The sequence below is a fragment of the Caretta caretta genome, chromosome 7, assembly GCF_965140235.1.
Source record: "Caretta caretta isolate rCarCar2 chromosome 7, rCarCar1.hap1, whole genome shotgun sequence".
NCBI lineage: Eukaryota > Metazoa > Chordata > Testudines > Cheloniidae > Caretta > Caretta caretta.
Genome location: NC_134212.1, coordinates 81,390,714 through 81,413,514, shown reverse-complemented (window position 1 = coordinate 81,413,514; position 22,801 = coordinate 81,390,714). Strand labels below are relative to the sequence as shown.

The 22,801-nt window shown below is 38.8% G+C and overlaps 1 protein-coding gene across 10 annotated transcripts in view; it reads left to right on the top strand.

The window, feature by feature from the left end:
* CTNNA3 (catenin alpha 3) overlaps positions 1–22,801 on the top strand; it is a 946,302-nt gene that overhangs the window by 59,319 nt on the left and 864,182 nt on the right. For all 10 annotated transcript variants that reach the window (XM_075130833.1, XM_075130836.1, XM_075130831.1 and 7 more), the window contains exon 5: positions 15,946–16,065. In XM_075130833.1, the coding sequence (XP_074986934.1) occupies positions 15,946–16,065 (120 nt within the window). The remainder of the gene's footprint in view (positions 1–15,945; positions 16,066–22,801) is intronic.

Genomic DNA, 22,801 nt, shown 5'->3' with positions numbered 1-22,801 from the left:
CCCCTGCATCAAGGTTAAAGAAACTTATTCTGTTTTCTTATGTTTAACATCTGCTTAAAGATGCTTAGTAATGTGCTGTTATTGCCTCATTAGGCAAATTGTTCCACACTTTTGTTGATCTTAATGTCAAGATGCTGTCCTATTAGATAAGCTAGATTCATTCTTTCAATTAATTTCATTACTACCTGTTTTAATACTAGTATCTTGTGTAAAGAGCTTTTCTCCCAGTTTTTGCATTGTGACTTCCAATACTTAAACAGTTACCAATATCATGTTGCTTAAATATATTTTGTAGGCTAATTACATATATAGTTCTTTCAGATTCTTTTCCTGGAGCTTTTTTTTTTTTTCTTCCCCCTGGCTCAGTGCGTGTCTTTTGGTAGCTCATGTTTAGGACTCCGTGTCTATCAGGGAGGTCATGGGTTCAATAACTTTCCACGACCTCAGTGACTTCTGCAGCGGTGGGTGTGACTGACCTCAAGGCCACCCATACAGTGTCACACCTTACTCCACAGGTAGACCCATTGACTTCAGTGGGACTACATGTGGAGTAAGGTACTACTCAGTGGGAGCAAGAGAATCAGAATGTGGCCTCAAATGAGACCAGGAAGGAATGTCTCTCCAGACTATAGTATTTCACTGTGAAAGGCATCATGGAGATTTTAATGTTTCCTTTGAAGCATCCAGCATTGGCAGTTGTTGGAGACATTCTAGCTGGACCATTGGCTTGATCTGGTATAGAAAAGTCAATGATCCTACAGCATATAATATATGTGTGTAAAGTTGGCCAGTTTAGAGTGTTGAAAGTGGTCTTAATAATACTATTTTTAAAAATTTTTCTTGTCTTGATACTTTTCATCAATAGTCTTTGTACCCAGGTGCCATCCCAGGTGCAGCCTTGTGGCCTAAGGTGGCACTGTTTCAGTTTCCCTTTGAGGTTCCAAAAATAACTTATACACACCTGAATCTTTTTTTGGGGTCTTATGTATTTAATACCACCTGGCTCTCCAAAGATCCTCTTTTGGCTTCCCCCCCTACTAATGTTAGGGTTTCTCAGCACTCCTTCCAGGACCTGTGCTTCAAATCCTGGTCTTCTTGGCCTGTAAAGTCTCCTGTCAGGTTTAGGGGTTTCAAAGCCCTCCTTGCTGAGTTCTTCCTCCTACACATCTCCTCCTTGACTGGGCTTGGAGTCTCCTTTTGAGTCCCCTACCTAGTTCCTAATAGTCTCTTGATCTTCTCCAGGTGGATCTAATAATCCCAAGCACTTGTCTGCACTATCTGGGAGAGAGGGGAGCCTTGCCCCACCCACTCAGCAAAGCTCCTGGGGCCTTTAAAGTATATGGTATGGTATGGCCATGTACATTCCCTCTCCCACACACTGATTGCTCCCCGGGACCATCTTCCTCTCATCCAATTATTGTCTTTGTTTGCCTCCCTGGACATGTGGAATGGGATAAATGGCCTCTCTGACGAACCCCTCTGGTCTTAGAGGGCCAGTATCCTGCTGCTCCCCTAAACTTTTATGTAAGAAAATGTTTTCATAATCTTAAAGGCACCCTTCCTAAACACTTTTAGTGCTCTTAAGACAAGTAATAACTAAAATCTGGTGGTATTCTTGGGTATAGATTTTTTTTTTAAACAACTCTGAGTCACAATATGATTTTCACTGGGGAGAAAAAACTAACAATGATTGAAAAATCATAAAATGACTCAAAGAATTTTTTGGAAAAACTGAATCTGTACAAAAAAGTAAATTGTCATCTTTTCCCCTTATTTAAATGTAATTTTCATGAAAGCTGCCAAATTGATAGAGGAATTCAGTTTTCAGCATTATTAACTCACAGAACAAAGTAACTTGCAATCCAGATTCCCCACAATGCCTAACTAATATTCCTTGGCTTTCTCCTGGGAGATAGTATATTGTCTGTCTGCTGAGTCAGCCAACAAGGGTACCAGTTATAATGGTACCTTTTTGTATTGACACTTATTCATTAGGAAATGGGCTAAGACTACCAAGTAGTTTTAACACATGCCATTGATTAGCCATCAAGTGACAACAGCTTTTGGTTGTCACCAACCTGGAACAGGTTCATATACAATAATAATAATAAAAAAACTTTAATGAGTCCTGACTTTGGAAAAAAAAAGTATTTAATTATTATATGTTAGAACTGCTTTAGAAAATTCAAATTTTATTCAGTGTGGACCTGGTCCAGCAAAACACATTTAGTTTCCACAAGGTTTCTGCAGCATGCAAAGCAAACTTTGTCTTTGCTGCATCATCTTAAATATTCCAAGTGCATATCTCTTAGAAATACAATAATTTTTAAATATGCCTTGAGAAGTTTTTCTTTGAACCTGTTCTAAAACAGATAGCTCTAACACACTGTCCTATTTCTTCATGAGGGTCGGAGCTGTATAACTGTCATTAATCATTTGAGAGGAGATGAAAAAGTTCTTTGCCTTTCATTTCCATGGCTCTGAGCTTTTTAATTTTACGTAGAATAAAATCAAGGAGTTTGATCACTGAACCAAAATTAATTTTAAAGGTTATATCATTCAGTACAGAATGAACGAAATGAAAATGCTGACCCCGGAAAAGATTTGTTGTATGTATAAAAATGAAAGAAAATAGGCCAGCATCATCAAAGGGAGTTGGCATAGTATTTATCTGTTCCCAGTTACATATTTATTGTATTATATGAATTATGTTGCATGGAATCCATATATTCTTATGGATTATTTGTAAAATGCCTACATTGAAGAGATGTTGAAAGTTAATTGTATCGCTCACTCAGTAGAACTCCACACTATTTGATGGAACATTTCAATGCCAGTTTCTCTCTGCTAAAAGTGGGATGCTGCAAGCAGCGTGTTTCCACTCATTGTACGACAGAAAAGCAATCTAGATTGTTAAAATTCAATTTTATTAGAAAATTATGGCACACAAAAGAGAAAAACAATAGCAATATGATTCATTGCCAGAGAAATCCTCTCATAGTCTCACATGTCATTCAGTGCTTAGCTGGAATAAGCAATACATGTGTACTGCATAACAAAGTATCGAGTTTGCAGTATAGTATTATGAGTAAGCAGGCGACAAAAGAATAATAGATTTTAGTGAGATCAGCTTTATTGGAACTGCATATGTAAAATGCAAGGGAAGGAAATTTCATTTCTCTTCTCTGGTTGCATAGAAAACTCCATCCAAGAAAGCTCTCAACACGGTATACATCTGATGAAGTGAGCTGTAGCTCACGAAAGCTCATGCTCAAATAAATTGGTTAGTCTCTAAGGTGCCACAAGTACTCCTTTTCTTTTTGCGAATACAGACTAACACGGCTGTTCCTCTGAAACCTGTCATTATGCAAGGCACTGCATTTAGCCGTATGGAGTGGAAATCTATCAACTGCATGAAAAAACTTGTACAGATACAGACAGACATCATCTTCCTTTCATATTCTCTGTGTGTATATAAAGTCTGCTGCAGTTTCCACGGTATACATCTGATGAAGTGAGCTGTAGCTCACGAAAGCTCATGCTCAAATAAATTGGTTAGTCTCTAAGGTGCCACAAGTACTCCTTTTCTTTTTGCGAATACAGACTAACACGGCTGTTCCTCTGAAACCAGCACAAACTCTGTGACTGATTGTATTCTGATGGCATGATACTACTTTCAGCTGATTGTGGAAGCGGCAGCCTTATGACATTCAGTGATGCCACATACGCTGTCTAGACCAAATTCATTACCCAAAACAAAGTGATAGGAGAAAGGAAAGTACATCACATTTATGTCTCCATAAACCGCACAGTCCAGGCAGGGGAGAGAGCAGGGGAGAGAGCAGGTTGAGAGATGCTGACATATTCTCTGCCTCTAAGACCCTCCACTGTATTGACCTGTCCCTTGTATCTGAGTGTTAGATATGGCTGTGTCAAGAGCCACAATCTGTTCTTTTAGGGACTGATCCAACTCAACTTGAAGTCAAAGGAACGATTCAGTGAGATTTGAATTGGAGCCCTTGGTTTTTAGGAGAGTCACTGAAAATGTTGCTTATTCTACTAGTTTACAGATACCATGCAATAATCTTTATGGAAGCAGCTGGTTTAAAAATCAGGTACTATTTTCATTGACCAAATGAGCAAATAAAGTAGATATCAAATCTATAAATACAAACAAAAAATCAGAGCAAAAATTTTGCAATTATCAAAATGCATGCTAGGTTTCATCACACTCTCTCTTTGTTTTTTGTAGTATCTCTGCATCCCTTCCCTTTCCCCTTGTCATTGGTATCTGTTTATCTTGCAAGCTTTTGGAGGCTAGCACCATGGAGCAGTGTAAACAATAAGGATACACATGCAAAAGAAATGGAGCATTCTTGAAGCTGGAGGGATTGTTTATATTGGTTTCACAGAAACGCCATCCATTAAAGTTACTCAGTATGATAATGAATGACTACAAAATCAGATATTGAAACACAAGAAAGATTACTTCATTGGCTGAGCAGTGATGAGGGAAGGACTGTATTATTTACCAACTTTAGAGAACTGTTTCTCTAAAGTAAACCTTCTGTGGGTGTCTCACATAGAACAAATGAAACATGAATAAGCTTTACCAGTGAAGCAATTGGTGATATTTTTTCACTTTAGTTTCTTCATTTATTTAATTGATCAACAATAGTAAGGGAATCCATGTTTACTGAAATGTCTCTTTTCTGACCTACCACCCAAACATTATTTCCCTTATTTCAGCATTCAAAATCTCCTACCCTTCTATATAACTTCTTCATGATTGTGAACAATATGGTCAGACTAAAGTCAATCCCATGCATCTAGTCCTTTGATTCAACAGTCCATTTTCAGCCTCATTCACTTTAGAAGTGATGCACAATATGTTTAATTAAGTGAATGAATAGACTGGTGGAATGACTTTGAACTTATTGATCAGAGGAGAAAAGCAAGAAGGTAAGAAAACTTTTATTCAAAGAGCCCGCCAGCATATCTTTCCTCTAATATATTTCAGATCCTGCTGATCCAGCATATTTTATTTCTTCTCCTTGACCTGTTTGTTTGTAGATTTACTATTTAAATTTACATATCTTTCACACATTCCTCAGTAGACTCAGTAATATATAAAGCACTGACTTAGAGTGATTTAAAACTATACGAGAAAAAGGAAAAAAAGTGGTAGGAAATGAGAAGCTACATGAGAAGCTAGGCTTCTTTGGGAAGATCATTATCTGCTGCTTCTCCTCCCTGCAAAGCCTCCTTAAGTGTTCTGAGCAGTGTAAAAATGATTTGGTTACCCAAGGGAGAATATTTGAGTAACCTCAGTTGACTTGTGCTTCATGCTTTTTGGTATTAATTTTTTTTTATTTGCGCCAGTCCTGATCAGAGTAGAATGTGATGGTATGCTTCAACAGGCACTTAGTCATAGAATCATAGAATCATAGAATATCAGGGTTGGAAGGGACCCCAGAAGGTCATCTAGTCCAATCCCCTGCTTGAAGCAGGACCAATTCCCAGTTAAATCATCCCAGCCAGGGCTTTGTCAAGCCTGACCTTAAAAACCTCTAAGGAAGGAGATTCTACCTCCTCCCTAGGTAATGCATTCCAGTGTTTCACCACCCTCATAGTGAAAAAGTTTTTCCTAATATCCAATCTAAACCTCCCCCACTGCAACTTGAGACCATTACTCCTCGTTCTGTCATCTGCTACCATTGAGAACAGTCTAGAGCCATCCTCTTTGGAACCCCCTTTCAGGTAGTTGAAAGCAGCTATCAAATCCCCCCTCATTCTTCTCTTCTGCAGACTAAACAATCCCAGCTCCCTCAGCCTCTCCTCATAAGTCATGTGTTCTAGACCCTTAATCATTTTTGTTGCCCTTCGCTGGACTCTCTCCAATTTTTCCACATCCTTCTTGTAGTGTGGGGCCCAAAACTGGACACAGTACTCCAGATGAGGCCTCACCAATGTCGAATAGAGGGGAACGATCACGTCCCCCGATCTGCTCGCTATGCCCCTACTTATACATCCCAAAATGCCATTGGCCTTCTTGGCAACAAGGGTACACTGCTGACTCATATCCAGCTTCTCATCCACTGTCACCCCTAGGTCCTTTTCCGCAGAACTGCTGCCTAGCCATTCGGCCCCTAGTCTGTAGCGGTGCATTGGATTCTTCCGTCCTAAGTGCAGGAACCTGCACTTATCCTTATTGAACCTCATCAGATTTCTTTTGGCCCAATCCTCCAATTTGTCTAGGTCCCTCTGTATCCTATCCCTCCCCTCCAGCGTATCTACCACTCCTCCCAGTTTAGTATCATCCGCAAATTTGCTGAGAGTGCAATCTACACCATCCTCCAGATCATTTATGAAGATATTGAACAAAACCGGCCCCAGGACCGACCCCTGGGGCACTCCACTTGACACTGGCTGCCAACTAGACATGGAGCCATTGATCACCACCCGTTGAGCCCGACAATCTAGCCAGCTTTCTATCCACCTTATAATGCATTCATCCAGCCCATACTTCCTTAACTTGCTGACAAGAATACTGTGGGAGACCGTGTCAAAAGCTTTGCTAAAGTCAAGAAACAATACATCCACTGCTTTCCCTTCATCCACAGAACCAGTAATCTCATCATAAAAGGCGATTAGATTAGTCAGGCATGACCTTCCCTTGGTGAATCCATGCTGGCTGTTCCTGATCACTTTCCTCTCATGCAAGTGCTTCAGGATTGATTCTTTGAGGACCTGCTCCATGATTTTTCCAGGGACTGAGGTGAGGCTGACTGGCCTATAGTTCCCAGGATCCTCCTTCTTCCCTTTTTTAAAGATTGGCACTACATTAGCCTTTTTCCAGTCATCCGGGACTTCCCCCGTTCGCCACGAGTTTTCAAAGATAATGGCCAATGGCTCTGCAATCACAGCCGCCAATTCCTTCAGCACTCTCGGATGCAACTCGTCCGGCCCCATGGACTTGTGCACGTCCAGCTTTTCTAAATAGTCCCTAACCACCTCTATCTCCACAGAGGGCTGGCCATCTCTTCCCCATTTTGTGATGCCCAGCGCAGCAGTCTTCCCATTCTATTCTATTCCCATTCCCATTCAATAGTCATCCCATTCTATTCTGGTGTATTGTCCTAGTGATGTGTGCTTACAGTTTTGATGCCCTGATATGATGCAATGTAACATAAAAAATTAAATGTGAATGTAGGTAAGCATAGTCTTGATCCAAATCACATGAAACACTATTGTAGACTTTCCACTGAGTTCCACAAGTTTTGGGTCAAGCCCATAATGAGGGATGGCTCTTAAAAAATTGTGGGTCATTTTAGAGAGATGCACAGGAGTAGCTGAGAGAGGCTTTAGTTCCTTGGTTGCTTTACTGTAGTCGATCTGGATTTGCAGATCTTTATTTACAGATCAGCCAACAGAAAAAATTCTTGCTACTACTTCTGAAGTTTGTGCATGCCACAGAGGGGACAGATATGGGTTATTTGTATTTCTAGCATCAGTATTTATAGGTCTGTGTATTTTTCCACTCTACAATTTGTGGCAGAATTACTGCAACATAAATGACACACGTAATGCACATACTAAACAACTACTTAGGAATAGGGCTTTGTGAAACGGCCACCTTTTATTGCAGCAGAATAATGGATACACTACTACTCCTTCAGTGTCACCTACAGACAATGAGAGATGCCCCAACCCCCAGCAAGGTGACTTTACAAACCATGGGGATTCCCAAGGAAGTGTGAAATGATTTAATGATTCTTTTATTCTAATAAGCTATTGCTAGGGAACAAGTTTCCCTTAGTACCACAATAGGGATTATGAAGTATCTCTGTCCCAGCCCATAATATGAGAGTCACTAAAGAAGGAGCATCTTACTACTTCTGTTTCCCAGTGTTCCATTCCCAGCTCTGATGCTGCAGAGCCTTTACCGCATGTCCCCCTTCTGAGCTCTGACACTACAGAGCCTTTATCCCATGTCCCTGGTTCCCCATTCCCACCTCCCATTCCCCCTCCTTAGCAGGCCCAAATATACCTTCAGTACACTCCCCTAGTTGCACCCCTTACAACTTTGGTCATGTTCTGTTTGGTAGGGTTGTGAGTTGGGTTCTTCATCCCACCTTTTTTGTATCCCATGGGAGGGGCAAGGAGTGAGGTTGTACTCCAGTCAGGGGCAGGTATTTCTCTGGTCTTTTAGTGTTTTACCTCCCCTCCCCCTCACAATCCTCTCTCGCCCCTCCCAACTGGTTGTTTGACCTTGCCTTGAGATAAGGAATTGAGGCAGTCTTCAAGTGTGTGCTTATACATTCCCACCATGCCCAGTTACACTTTAGCTGTATCCCTTATTTTTTCCCATTGTACTAAAAGCCCAGTCTGGTTGTGGGAAATGCAACACACAGTCTCTTTGTTCATTGTTTTTTACATATATTAGTATAAGATATAAGAGTATTAAAATGTCAAACCCAAAATTCTATCTCAGGCTGGCAAACAAGCCTATATACTAATAAAAACCTTTATGAGAAGTGGAGGAAGCAGCATAATAGGCTGCACTCAAGAAGACCCTGCTGGGAGGGTGCACCCCATTAACTCCTTATGGGGAAGGAGAAGGGGAGGCCTGGGCCAAGGAGCCCAGTGGAAGGGAGTGCACTGGTTTCGTTCGTGTGTGTGTGTGTGTGTGTGTGTGTGTGAGTGTGTGTGTGAGAGAGAGAAAATGAACCACATCCATCTCAGATTCGTATGTGTGAAGTTCTATGCAAGCTGTTTACACAGCCCAGATATGAAAAAAGGGGTGAAGGAACTGGTCTTATTCTAAATAGGAAAGAAGAGATTTTGGAAGTGACTTAACAAAACTTTAAATTAAAGATTTATAAAACTGATGGAAGTATATTTGTCTTAACGGTAAAGGATTAAAAAATGAGAATTTCTGAACTAAAAAAAGATAATGAGGAGCTTAGAGAGAACTATTTGATGCAAAGGATAATAGGTATATGGAATAAGTTGCTGTTTAATATATTAGAAGTGAAGAGTATAACTGAGTTGGAGAAACTAGTGTTATTTCTAAAGATGGAGGGGATAGAAAGGAACTTGAGAAACCTGAAGATGGGATTAAGGTAAACAAAAATGGGCAGGTATTTTCACCAAATTATTATTTATTTATTATTGTTGAAGTGCCTAGCAGCCCCAGTCAGGTATTGGGACTCCATTGTGTCAGACTGCACAAACACAGCACAAAACGTGTTCCTAAATGCCTTGTTGTTAAATGGTCATTACTGTGTTTCTACAACCTTTTAATTCACCGCTACAGCAACATTCAAACTGAAGTAAATCTAAAGCATCATATTCAGGGAGTAAATGACAATAACGTGAAAGTCATTCTCTGTGGAATATTTTCTGAATTCTAATCTTAGGTGGCAAATTTTAGTTTGGTAAAATGGCCTTGGAAATTCATTTTGTTCTAGTAGATTATTAGTTGCTAGTATAACAATGAAGTCAGTATTATTTCATCTGCTCAACAGTTATTTGTAACTCAGGCATGCACAGATCATTATGATCCAGACAAATTTCATTTAATAACTCACCTTTGCTTTGGGAAGCAGAAATGAATAAATGCTCACAAAACATATTGCGTACTCTTTATAATCAAATGCATGTCTTCAATCCATTGAGCGCAAGATCATCTGATGTTTCCTGGATTGAGGGTACTATGTGACCTATTCTCCATAAAAATCTATAGAGGCAGGTCCAAGTCCATTCCATTACAGCAAAATATCATGAGAGCAATAGTTTTTTCATAAGTGTGTATTCAGTAATTGGAATTTGAGAGTGCTTTTTAATGGTTCTCCCAAACCTGTCCCATAGTGATTTAAAATAGTACATTTAGTATAATTTAGTCTTTTAAAGCAGCAGTGCATATTAAAACATTAAGGCACTTTTGAATGAATTGCCTTCTTTTTTCAAAATGGAGATTAAATTTGCTTCTTTTCCTTAATTCAACTCATATTCAGCCATATATTTTTAAAAGTATTTAACAAGGTAAAATAAAATAGATCAGTGCTGTATTTTCTGCCTTGCATAATGAAGGGTGATAATATTGATATTCAGAACAGCAATGGCTCTCAGGTTTTTTCCTTCCTTAGACAAACTGGAAAAGAACCATTACTCCATACTCTGCAGTGGCAGACTATTTGTTCTACTTCTGTTGTAGAGTTGGCCCTGAATCTGAATGAGGAATGTAAAATTACAACAGATTAAGGGCTTCTTATAGCCTAATTGAAAGTGTCACTGTTATGACTCAGCTTGATTTTCAGACATATGCCAGAAAAACTCTGACTAGTCAAATATCATTCACAAATTGAAATAGAAATGCTTGCTGTCATCTGGGGAAGTCTGCACTTCCATTTCTACCTGTATGGACATCAGCATACTGTTACCAATTATAAGACTTTGCAATACATGTTAAATGATGCTTTCTTCCATCTACCTAGTCCAGTTTGTGTTGAAGATGTTGAAACTATGAATTTGACACTGCATTGATATGTAGTCCTGGAAAACTTAATACTGCAGTTTACTTCTCAGACATCTTCCTTTTAATAGAGAGCAGGTTTAAAAAAACAAAAGGAAGTATTTCTTCACACAACACACAGTCAACCTGTGGAACTCTTTGCCAGAGAATGTTGTGAAGACCAAGACTATAACAGGGTTAAAAAAAGAACTAGATAAATTCATGGAGGATAGGTCCATCAATGACTATTAGCCAGGTTGGGGAGGGATGGTGTCCCTAGCCTCGGTTTGCCAGAAGCTGGAAATGGGCAACAGGGGATGGATCACTTGATTATCTATTCTGTTCATTCCCTCTGGAGCACCTGGCATAGGCCAGTGTCGGAAGACATGATACTGGGCTAGATGGACCTTTGGTCTGACCCAGTATGGCCGTTGTTACGTTCATACAGTCTGCATGTGCTACCTATACAACAACTGAAGGTGCTGAAGCAAATGTGCATTTCATTCTCTCTTGGGACATTGGGATTTATAAAGACAAATCAGCTACTTCAGTAAAAATTGTGATTCCCAGCCAAAGCTATCATAATAGTCTGGAATACTGCATCAAATCATGTCTGTTCTAGATGCAGCATTGGAAAACACTGTGCCCCCTTTGTTTAAACTGTCTGATCTATCTTTGTTAGAAGTCTTCTTGGATTTTGGTGACCTCCTGCTGCTGCTGATTCTGATTTCTCATACTGTGATTGCCATCTTTGCTAAGGGAGTCCTGCTAAATCTGGACAGAGAATTGTGTATGATATTCATAAAACTCCATTCTTCAGCAATATGGACTGTGTCAAGGTTTATGCCAGAATACCTCAGGTTCACCTTAGAGATGGGCATTAACCAAAACCTGAGATTTGAACAACCTTGAACTTCACCAGAGGTAAAATAGACTGTTTTATGAGGATTCTGGAAAAGTTGCTATTGATGGTAGCTGGAACAAAACATTACATAAAAGAAGAATTAAACTGTTTCTTAAGAAACTACAGAGAAACTCCCCATTGTATGACTGATATTCTGCCAGTGCCAATATTATGAATTAATTTTCTTGCAACAGCCAAACCAAGCTCCCATGATAGTCAACGAAACAGAGACTTTAACAGAAAATGCGGAGGCAAGCTGAAATACATAGAGACTTTTGACCGTCATTATTAAAGGCTGGGGGTAAAGAACTTGAACCACAGAATAAATTCTCCATTCCCTAACTTTAAATCAAGTTTTCAGATAAATGGAACCATAATCACAGTCCAAGATCACTTAGAAATATCTTCCATTTTCAGATAATGCCCACACTATGCTAGATTTCCAACGTCCTGCATATGAAGAGACAGTATTGACAACACTGTCCTACTAATTAGCTTACCACCTAGACCATCATATGTTCCAGAATCACATTTGATGTTCCAATTGCTTAATGTTATCCAAAATGGGATTCTGAAAATTGTCCCATTCATTCTAAGGCCCATGTTACAAGTTCATCCACCTTGTTTCCTACTTGGGAGACATTCAGTGTTCATTTGTTACTATCTTGACAATGGATGCTTGGTTCTTAGATGATGTGATACCCACTTTTTGTGTGTTATTACCAAAACAGCTGTTTCCTCTTACTCTGGCTCAAGTTTTATGAACGTTGATTTTGGTTTTTATTACAAAAGGAGCGTAGTACTGTTCATGGACCCAATCAGAAGGGAAGCCTGTGTATTTTGAAAAGTGCTATACAGTTATTTATGGTAACCTGATAGACAGTAAAACCTGATAGGCAGTAAGACCCTCATTGTCATGATACCCTCTCAATCCAGCTTGCTTCATAAGAAGTGTCATCAAACCAGACAATGGTTCAGGAGTGTTACAGGTGCCACATGGACCCAGGGGAGTTTCTTCCTCAGCTCAGGGAAACAGAGAATGCTCAGCTGGATGCTATTGAACCTAACTCCTTTAAGACAGCTGCATCTTGTATGTAATCAAGAGGCTTAAAAAGAAATAGCAAGTTTCCTTTCAGAGAGAAAAGAGACAGGGAAGTCTTTAGGTAAAGGAAACTATGAAGGTACTTCTCCTGAACTTCTAGGGACTGGGATGTGTCTATCTTGGTGAAGTAATGAGGAAAGTGAGCATCTAAAAACTGTTTTATTTCTGCTTACCTCTGATGATTTAAATAGTTAACAGAAAGTGTGGGGAGTGGGGGCTGGACTCTTTTCCCCTCCTCCATCTCAGAACAATACATGTGAAAGTTTCTTGGAAGAAGAAAGACTGGGGCCAGACCATGATAGCTTGAGAAATGTAGGCAGATTGTATGTGCCTTGTAGATTTAAAAATGATTATGATAACCTTTGTCACAGCCAGTTCACTGCATCCTCCTGAAAACAGGACAAACTTATGTTAATTTGCTTATAGTTAGCTTATTTGTATATTTTTATTCTGAGGGAAAACACTGTTTTTTCTTCCACTCTCCTCTTGAGAAAGATGTCTCTTCCACTTTCGTGGAATATCGCTGCCAACTTTATAGCCTCTTGGGGCTATTTCTTGGATATTTAGCCTCCTGAGGAGAGCTATCAGTTATACATGTGGTTTTTCCTCCACTAGCAGTGATTCACTGATCCCTGCAGTCTCATTACCAGACACAGGAGGCTCCTAATATGATGATCTGGAGTGAGAGGTTTTTGGCTTTTAGCATTATTAATCTGTGGGGCCACTGCATGATGTAGATTATAGTGCACGGGCTTGCAGGGATAGTGGTATGACAGGAGACCTCCCCATTTAGGGTGACCAGATGTCCTGATTTTATAGGGACAGTTCAGATATTCAGGGTTTTTGTATTATATAGGCGCCTATTGTCCCACACTCTGTTGCATGAAATGATTTGTTGCTTTGCTTGTATTTTTGTGGTCTAGTGCCTTGACACCATTTTAGATAACTGTTTCTTTGCTCCATACGAAGACTACACCTTATGATCATTTCATTAGTGTATTCCAGACTCTTGAAAGACCCCTCCCCATACTATTCAGCTTTGCTACTGTCAGTGGAAGCTTTTGGGAAACGTCCATATGTGGAGCACTATGTTGTGGTTTGGTGTTCAGGTACCTGTTGAACTGGTGCAGCTGCAATACTCATGGCTTCTTACCTGTACATAGGAAAAATCATTGTAGATAGTCTTGTTCAGCCTGACCTGAGCTAAAGTTCTGCTCTAATGCTTATAGTGTGAATTAATGAATGCAAAGTGTTGCAAGTTCAAGGAATTCTAGGCCAGAGGTGAGGCACCCAATTGCAGTTTTTACAATGGATGTGAGATAGAAAAGTGTCAAGGGAACAGGGTACATCTCACTCCCTGTCTTCTCTCAATCATATACAGATACCCTGAGGTACCTGTTGTGAGTGTTGTCACAGAGATCAAGCCAGTAGAGGGAACTTCTTTCTAAACACTATTTAACACAACAATAAAAAACAAACTCCTCTCGCCCCCAAAAAACCAACCTGCAAGTGGCAATTTCTTACTTTGAGCTATTTAAATACAGTGCTTCATTCTCCAGTGCTGCAGATTGTGTAGATGTTACAAGCACTGTATTCACTTACATACAAGAAATGAAACAAATAAAACTTGTAGCATGCAATGAATCTTTAAGGCTGCTTGCTGCAGAATACAGAGCTGCTTTGGGTTTATTAAAGGGGTGTACATTTGATCACTGATACTGCTACTCCTTTGATACAAACTAGTATTTATAGGCTCTCCTGTGGTGTTCATCACCATAATAACGGAATGTTTCAGTATATTTACAGATGGTGAACTGCTGAAGAAAGAGGTGAAGTGACTTGCGGAAAATTACAAAAAGGCTGTGGCAGAGCCAGGAATCTAACACATGTCTTGTAGTCTACAGTCCACTGCCTTAATGGCAAGACTGTCCATCCTCAAATCTTGTGTACATCCTAGAGCATATTTCAGCTCCAGGGTTGTGAGGGGAATATTTTCCCCTATGTACAACATTAAATAACTGGTGCAGTGGGCTATGAAAGGGTTTTTACTTTCCTCTGAGGTATCAGCCATTGTTGGGACTGGATATGGGTCTTGATAGGCCACTTATCTACAATGTATGATCTACAAGATGGACCAATGAGCTTCCCTGATCTTGTAGGCTATGTAACCATTTGCTCCTCAAAACCCACCCCTACTGTGACAGAAAAATCTAAATACTTCCTGTGTAGGCTTGGTCAAGTCACTTCACCTCTCTGTCCCTCAGTTCTCCCACCTGAAGCAACGGGAATGACACTTTGTGCTTAGAAATCAATAAATGAAAAATGCTATGTGTAATTTCAGAATTTTAAATAATGAATAAAAAAAATGTATACTAGAATGTGTCCCCTCCATCTTCTACACCCTTAGCCAAAAAGTTTGTCTAAAACTGTAAGCTGTTCATAGACAGACCATGTCTTTCTTTGTTTGTACAGCGGCTAGCACACAGGGTTCTGCTCCCAATTAGGGTCTGTGGTTACTGCTTTACTATACACATTAATAAATTGTACAGGAAAACTTATTTTAAAGTTGGAAGTAATACAGTGTACACCAAATTGAGCAAGGAGACTTATTTTTTGTGTAAAGTTCCCACACCCCCATGTTCTCCTCTTAGTCATACCAGGTATGTCTCTCTAGTATTTTGTGAGCTCTGGAGTCAGAGTCTGTATCTTTAGTCTCTGTGACAGGTCATACATGTCTACTGTGATATACAATTGTTAATCATCTGCATAGGAAAGAAGTGGTCAGTATACTTACACAGTAAATCAAGAACTAGGTTCAATCCCGAACTCCTGTAGTTTTCCCATAGTATGTGACCTTATGCAAGTAGCTTAAACTTCAGTCCTGCAAACTGCGCCACGTGAGTGGATTCAATCAGCACCATCTTACAAGATAATAAGAGGTGTTTTTTCATCCTTACCACACTACTATGTGTTAGAGATGAGTATTCTCCAAGAGTCTTCTGGGAGAGTGCTGAGGAAGAAACTGCTTATATTTGGTGGGTTGGGGGAATTCATGATCTATGAGGAAACACGTATGTGCTCTTTTTATTTAAAAAGGAGAAAAAAATTCCAACCCTGGATCTGAACACCACCCAGTTTTTGGGGGTAGTTTAGATGAGGATCAGAACTTTAGGACTGGGGACAATGTCTAATTGTGTCTTAAGAAATTCCAAACTATAAACTTCAAATCCAGGACTCTACATATTTCCCTATATCCAAGTGCTCAAAGCATAGACTTTTTAAGAGTTGTGGCAATGTATTCTTACATATCTGAGAGTATAACAGAGCCCGTAAAGTTAGTATGTTTTTTAAAAAAACCTAACTAATGGAGCTATATAGACAATATTTATCTGAATGATGACATTGTTTCTTGTACCATCACAGTTTCAAAGAACATATGAGTCTCTACGAAACGTGTCTAGTAAATCTGAACTACAGAAAACCTACCAGAAGCTTGGGAAAGATCTGGAAAATCTAGATTATTTGGCCTACAGACGTCAACAGGTAAGAATATGGAAACTTAGTGGTAGGGCACAGAATCTCTGGGTAGAATGGGTAGCAGATCACGTGCGCCATCATTCAGGGAGACAAATTGATATGTTCTCTGTTTTATATTAAATATGAGTGACCTTGCATTAGGTGGCTTTGGATTTCGATTTAGCAGGGGCATCAAGCATCCAAAGGGTGCAAGGTGCCACTATAACACAGTAAGTATTGCATATAGATTAATGGGTCATAAGGGTAGTTTGGTAAAGTCACTGTGACTACTCATGAAAGCAAGGTTCTGACAGGGAAGCTACGGAAAACTCCAGGGTTCCACGGAACACCTCAGAGCCTTCTGCAGTTATTCCATCACAAAGTCATCTTATATACCACCTGCCATACAAAAGAAACAATTGTTTGCTAAGACAGAACAATAATTTGTTATCATATGGAAAACATGAATGCTGTATACTGGATAGTAAAGTTTGTGTTTGATAATAAAGTGATTTAAGTTCTGACCTGCACCCGTAGAAGTTAATGGTGTCAAATCTTTATGTACATGACTGCTCCACATAAACAGTTAATGTATTTTAAATTCAAAATACATTATTAATTTAATTTAATTGAAAAAATTTAATTTAAAAAAATAATTTTCAAGATTAGATCCCGTATGACGTAAATTGGACTACTCACATGCTTTATATCAATCATGTGCAAGTGATTGCAGGATCAAGGTCAAAGACAATTGTTAAAATGTTTATAGAGCTATTTTCACCCTTTGCATGACTGTTTTAGAAACTTTAGTTTTCATATTAGCTTCTGTAGTTTTGTTCATATTTTTGCAGCCTTTTAAAATCTTTATTTTTCTGAGCTTTGTATATTTGGTAATATATTGAAGGAGTGGGATCATGGTTTTATTTTAGTTCTGATCTTTTAATGTTACCATTAGGTGTCAGTGTTGTCAAATTTACTTCCTGACTTGTCTCAGGGAAAATCAGTTACAGCAGGCGTTTAAATAAGAAAATTGATTGATTAGATTGTTTGTTTAAATTTTAGGAAAAGGTTCAGAGGCTATTGTTTCTGAAAACATGAATAACTTGTTCTTGTGTTAGGCAAGGCAAGGAACAAGTTGCCTGGGTGTGTTTCACTATGATGATAGATGGTGTTTTCCTGATTTGACAAAACAGAAATTTTCACAAAATTGTATTGATTTTGATAATTTTCCATGAAAGAGACATTTCAAAACAAACTGTGTGTTGGGAAAAATTTGCCTTTGGAATTCTGAAATTTTGTTTCAAATTTAAGTTTTTTCATTTTTATATTTGACATTTTATGACATGGCAGTAGTAGTATTGTCGAACTGTTCCATTTCACAACAAACAGAACACACTTGATCTAGAAAAGATGTTCATTCAGTACCTGCCACCTTTAATGAATTTAAAAATAAAAATAAATAGAAATATTTCAACTACTACTGACATGTCATAATGACATAAAATAGTAGTAGTGCATAAAATGCACAACTGACAAGTCATGAAATAATGTAAAAATATAAAAAGTGAGAACACAATCCACAACACAATTTGTCCAGAATAAAATTTTGATTTTTTTTTTCTAATTGAGAATGAAAACAAAACTTTAAAATGTCAGAATCTCACATGAGATGGAAACCCTGAGTTTTGACCAGCTCTAGTGAGATGGGACACAGATTTTGTGCCCTTTGATATAAAGCCACTCAATAGCTAGAAGGTGCTGTTTCTAGTAAGGAATAGTGTCTTTTTCTGCTTCTAATGGGTTTCTTATCTGATCTCATAATTTACGTTGAGCATAATAAATGTCATCTGTAAGGGCTCAGGGAGCATATCTGAGTGAGATGGTGCTAATTCTATAGTCACTCTTCAGAGTAGAACTGCACTTTAATCGCAATTATCTCTTTACTCTGAATTCTCACTCTTTGCCTTGCAAAGTTCCATTTAATGTCACATAATAAATCCCTCATTCCCTAGCAGACTCTTTAGTTACACATTTCATTTCTTCTTGGGTTGGCATTTGGTTTCTCTGCTTCTCTCCTATTCACAGACCCTGGTTTACTCTTGCATTTCCTGGAACCTACCCCCCACCCCCGTCTCTGGTCTCACTAGTCTGTATTTCCAAAACATTTTGAGACTATCTTGTTACGCTTGCCTCCCTGTCTGGGTCACAAGCATTTCCTCAATATCCTTTCCTGCTATCTTTCATCTCTACATTAAATTGCCTTCTCCAAAACCACTTCTCTTATTAAAGATATTAGTCATAAAATGTGTTCCTCCTTTCAATCGAAGAAGACATTGCATAAAGGGTGAGGATGTACATTGCTTCCCTTTACCCAGCACATCAAAGATTTTGTCCATATTTGTACATTTGAGTTCTGTTTTTTGCTTATGCTACTGCTGAACCTGTTTCTATCAGCCAATATAACATAATTCTTGGTAGGATTTACAGGAGAACCTGCAGGGTGAGAGCTGTCTAATCTCACACCCACAGGATACACTTTGATTGCTTTTTGCCTGGAAAATAGAATAGTGTATTTGGGAAGAGGCTGCCATTAGAAATCAGACCAAACCCCACAAGTTCAGACCTGATCAGAATCTGAACTTCTTCACATTTAAGTGATATTTGAATCTGGTTTTCCAGTTCAGGCCCACTTCTAATAGCTAACAGTTTATATATCACTCTCAGTGCTGTAAAACAACCAGTCCTGTTGGTAAGATACTGATTCACTGCCATCTATTGGGGGAACGAACCAGAAGTTCTCTACAATATGGAAATTAATCTGCATGAGGTACAGCAACACAGAAGAACTTTCATAGTCAGAGTGATGAATCTTTCTTTTAAATTTGCTATTTTTTTGTCTGCTTCTGTCCTTATTTCTTAGGAGTGAGAAAACTAGAGAAGACCTGAAATTGCAGTACAGAAATGGAAACAATGATTTTGAAGTTTTTAGGACAGATACTAAAAAAACAACTTGTTTTAAGAGCACATTTGTAATGTCATTATGACTTTTTAAACTGCTGTTGACCAAACTACTAATGGTCACAAGGGTAGATAAAGATCAGGCTGGTAAGGTCACTAAGTGACATTTTCTTCAGAATCAGTCAGAATGTCTTCCACTTCAGGGTAGCCCTCTCTAAAGAGTCCTTGATTACCTCTGTCAGCAGTAGACCTGGGAATTCCTCTTTGGCTTTCAATAACTAAGACAGACAAAACTTTTGGCATGTGCTAGCTCAGCCTTCCCTCAGTGTTTTCAGAATCTCCAATTTTGCAGTCAGGGCTGAGCTTTGTCAAGGGAGCTGGTATGTGTGTAATTTTCTTCTCTGACACGATAGTGGCCAGATAATCTACCTTCTTTGATCATTTCAGTGAAGGAGGATGAGGTTGCTTTTTGCAGCAGAGACATTTGGGTTTGAGACTGCAGGAAGGCAGTTCAGGTTCATTAGCTGCCTTCCTACAGTGTAGCCTGACGAGAAGGAATGGTCTCCCAAATGCTGTGTTAAATGTGGAATAAGCGTGAATGTCTCAGGAAAATTTTTGTAAGCATTCACCCTTTCTCTTTTATGGACCCTGTTCCTACCAATGGTGCACTGGCCAATAATAGTGCAAGATCATTTTGTCACATGCGAATACAAATGAATATTATGTATTAAATTCAGTGGTACCTAGTATTTGTCAGATTGAAATATTATTGCTGCAGTTGATGTTCTTAAAATTAGTAATGCCTTTACCATGCCTGTAGCACTGTTGGCTCAAATTCAAAGGAAGTTTTGTTTCTGATCTTACATCTTCAGTAATACTGTAACATAACAGCTGACAACAGAATTTTAAAACATGTTTTTAAAAAAATAAAATAAAATCACACCACTCTGATATAGTTGTTAAGTTACTTGTTGGATTTTTCATTGTATGCCCTCAGGCTAATATGCCAGGAAAGAGCTTTTAATTTATATGTAGTGAAAGATTTAATTTATGATGAATTATTTAAATATGCAATTTTTATTCTTCATATCATGTGCTGACTATTCATATGCAAAGAAAGGTTTAAAAAAAGTTTCAGATAAAACTTGAAGCATTAATTATTACAGGAGATAATTTATAGCACACAGTATTTACTTTGTGGGAAATAATACTTCCAGAAGATGGAGCAATGCTGTCAAATTGTTCTTCATTTTTGTCTTGGTTCCAGAGAAGTGCATGTTGTGCAGCGCTACATATGGTTTTATGTGCAAACAGGTGAATTTACTTTTTAAAATACTTAATTTTAGACTGAAGGTATGATGCAAAACTCAAACAATAGGAACAGTTTACCTTAGTCTTGAGATCCAGTATTTATTTGTTTAAAGGGAATAAACAGACATTTTTCACTCTGCTTTTTCCAGATGCATTCAGGTGAGGGGCAGATATCAAAAGATTCTTCACCTAGAACTGGGACCAAATTTTCAAAAGAACTCAGCCCCCAACTGGTTTATATATGGCTTTGGTGATAGTATTATTGTGCATTTCTGGGGTCAACACTCTAAAGAGGATATTGAAAAATTGGAGATGATTCAAAGCAGAGATACAAAAATAATTTGTCACCAGGAAAACAGGCATTACAATAAGATTTAAGGGGATCAATCTCTTCAGCTTCTTGAAAGAAGGTTAAGACTTAAAAGTATCTATAAAGGGAAGTACATACCTGATATTAGGGGACTCTTTAATCTAGCAGACAAAGGCATAACAAGATCAAATGGTTAGGAGTTGGAAGTCCAAAAAGTTCAAACTGGAAATTGTAGTAAGTAGTACCTTAAATCAAGACTGGATGTCTTTCTAAAAGTTATGTACTAATACAAACACAAGTTAATTGGCTAGATGCTGGAATCACTGTATGAAATTCTGTGGCCAATGTATTCAAGAACCTGAAATGGAGTCCCGCCACTGCATAATTGTGGTGCCCTAAACACACTCTTGGGGAGCAGACCTTCTATCTGGCACCGCCTACTGTGGCCTGGAACCTGCTGACCAGCTGTCTAGTTCCTGGGGGTGCAATGTCAAGCCTTCAGACACCCCTGAACTTAAACATACCCTCTCCCCAATCTCTGACAGGTGTGAAGCTTCTGGTTTACAGTTCAGCTCTCTCCAGGGGCATGCAGTATTTGTGAAGTATATAACACAGAGACACTATGCACAAATCTAACACACTGTTGCTCTTTTAATCATAGAAAATATAAAACAGCAAACCCTATATGTGTTCACCTTCCCTTGGGAGTCCTGGGGGGGTGGGGGTGGGACATCTGAGTCTAGGCAGACAGGCAGGGTGTCCTTTATCTCACACAGGCAGTTACATGCTGGATGCCTTCTGTCATTGAGTCTCCCAGCTTCTGTGACCTCTCTCTCTCTCACTCTCTCTCTCGTCTGATTCCCCTGTTCCTGTGTGTTGCTTTATTAAAACACCTCCTGATCACCCGGCTGTATTTGTTCTGTCCCTGGGAAATTTACACTGCTCTTACCTTCTCCCCTCCTTCCAGAGGCTAAGATGAAACTGTGTTTCCAAAGATGCAGCTGCTTTTTAGCACGCTATTGTGATCAAAGGACCATCGTTAATCTGAGGTACATTCTCTTTGTCCTGTTCTAGGACATGACACCAGCCTGCTGACCCGTGATGGATACACAGACAAGCATTTCTGATACAGCAGTTTTTCATAGTAATATTTTACAGTAACTCCATTATATCAACCAATATTCATAAATTGTACAGACAGATTTCCAAATTGTCACACCTGGTACCTGACTCCCTTTTACTCCTTTGAAAATCCCACTCTTTGTTTCTGTCTAATATTTCTGGCATATAGAACCTAGCTTATGTAAAGAAAACATAGCCTGAGTTATAAAAATTTTGTATTTCCATGGATCTAACTTCTCATGATCCCTTCTTGGTATAGTATTAGCTCTCCATAGTTCATATATAATGTTCCATCTGCAGTAAGTTTTTTAAAAAAGTCCAAGTTTGAAAGTCAATGGCAGTCAGGCACCTCACTGCCCTTTATGCCTTTGAAAATCTCCACTAAGCAAGTGATAATTTTGTATCTGAGAAATTGAGCAAAATTCTGCCCTCCCTTTGAGCCACCAGCATGACTAAAAAAGGAGGTTTTAAGAAATAAAGATCACATTTTTTCATATAGTTGTACCTAAGGAACATAAATGTTAGTACAAGCTTTCAAGAAAGGACAGAAATGAGTCATTGTTAGAAGAAATCATGGAAAAAATATTTTTTTCGCCTCAGATTTGCAAAAGAAATATGGCGAAGAAATGTGAAACGGGTTATTTGCTGGGTTGGAGAGAAGCTGTAGTGCTGAAATTGGGGTTGAGAGAGAGACACACACAGTTACACTAAACCCCTTCTCACAGCTGCTATTTGATAGAAGGAAAATGACTTGGGAGGGAGTTGCGGGGTACGACAATGAACTGAGAGAAAGGATTTTGGTGTAGTTTTGCAAAAGCTCAATTGGGGTTTGTTTCTGAACCATTGACATTTATGGGGTTTTATAAATGGTTCCAGTTTAGGCCCATTTCTAAACAGCTACATTTAAAATCGCTGGAAGGTAGGGATGGATAATACATTTAAAGAAAGTATCTAGGAAAGCTAAATGAAACTAAACTTGATTAAAACAGCAGAAAGGAAATGAGATCCTCAGTTAGGCATTCAACAACAACAACGGATGAACAAGTAATATTAAAATGGCAT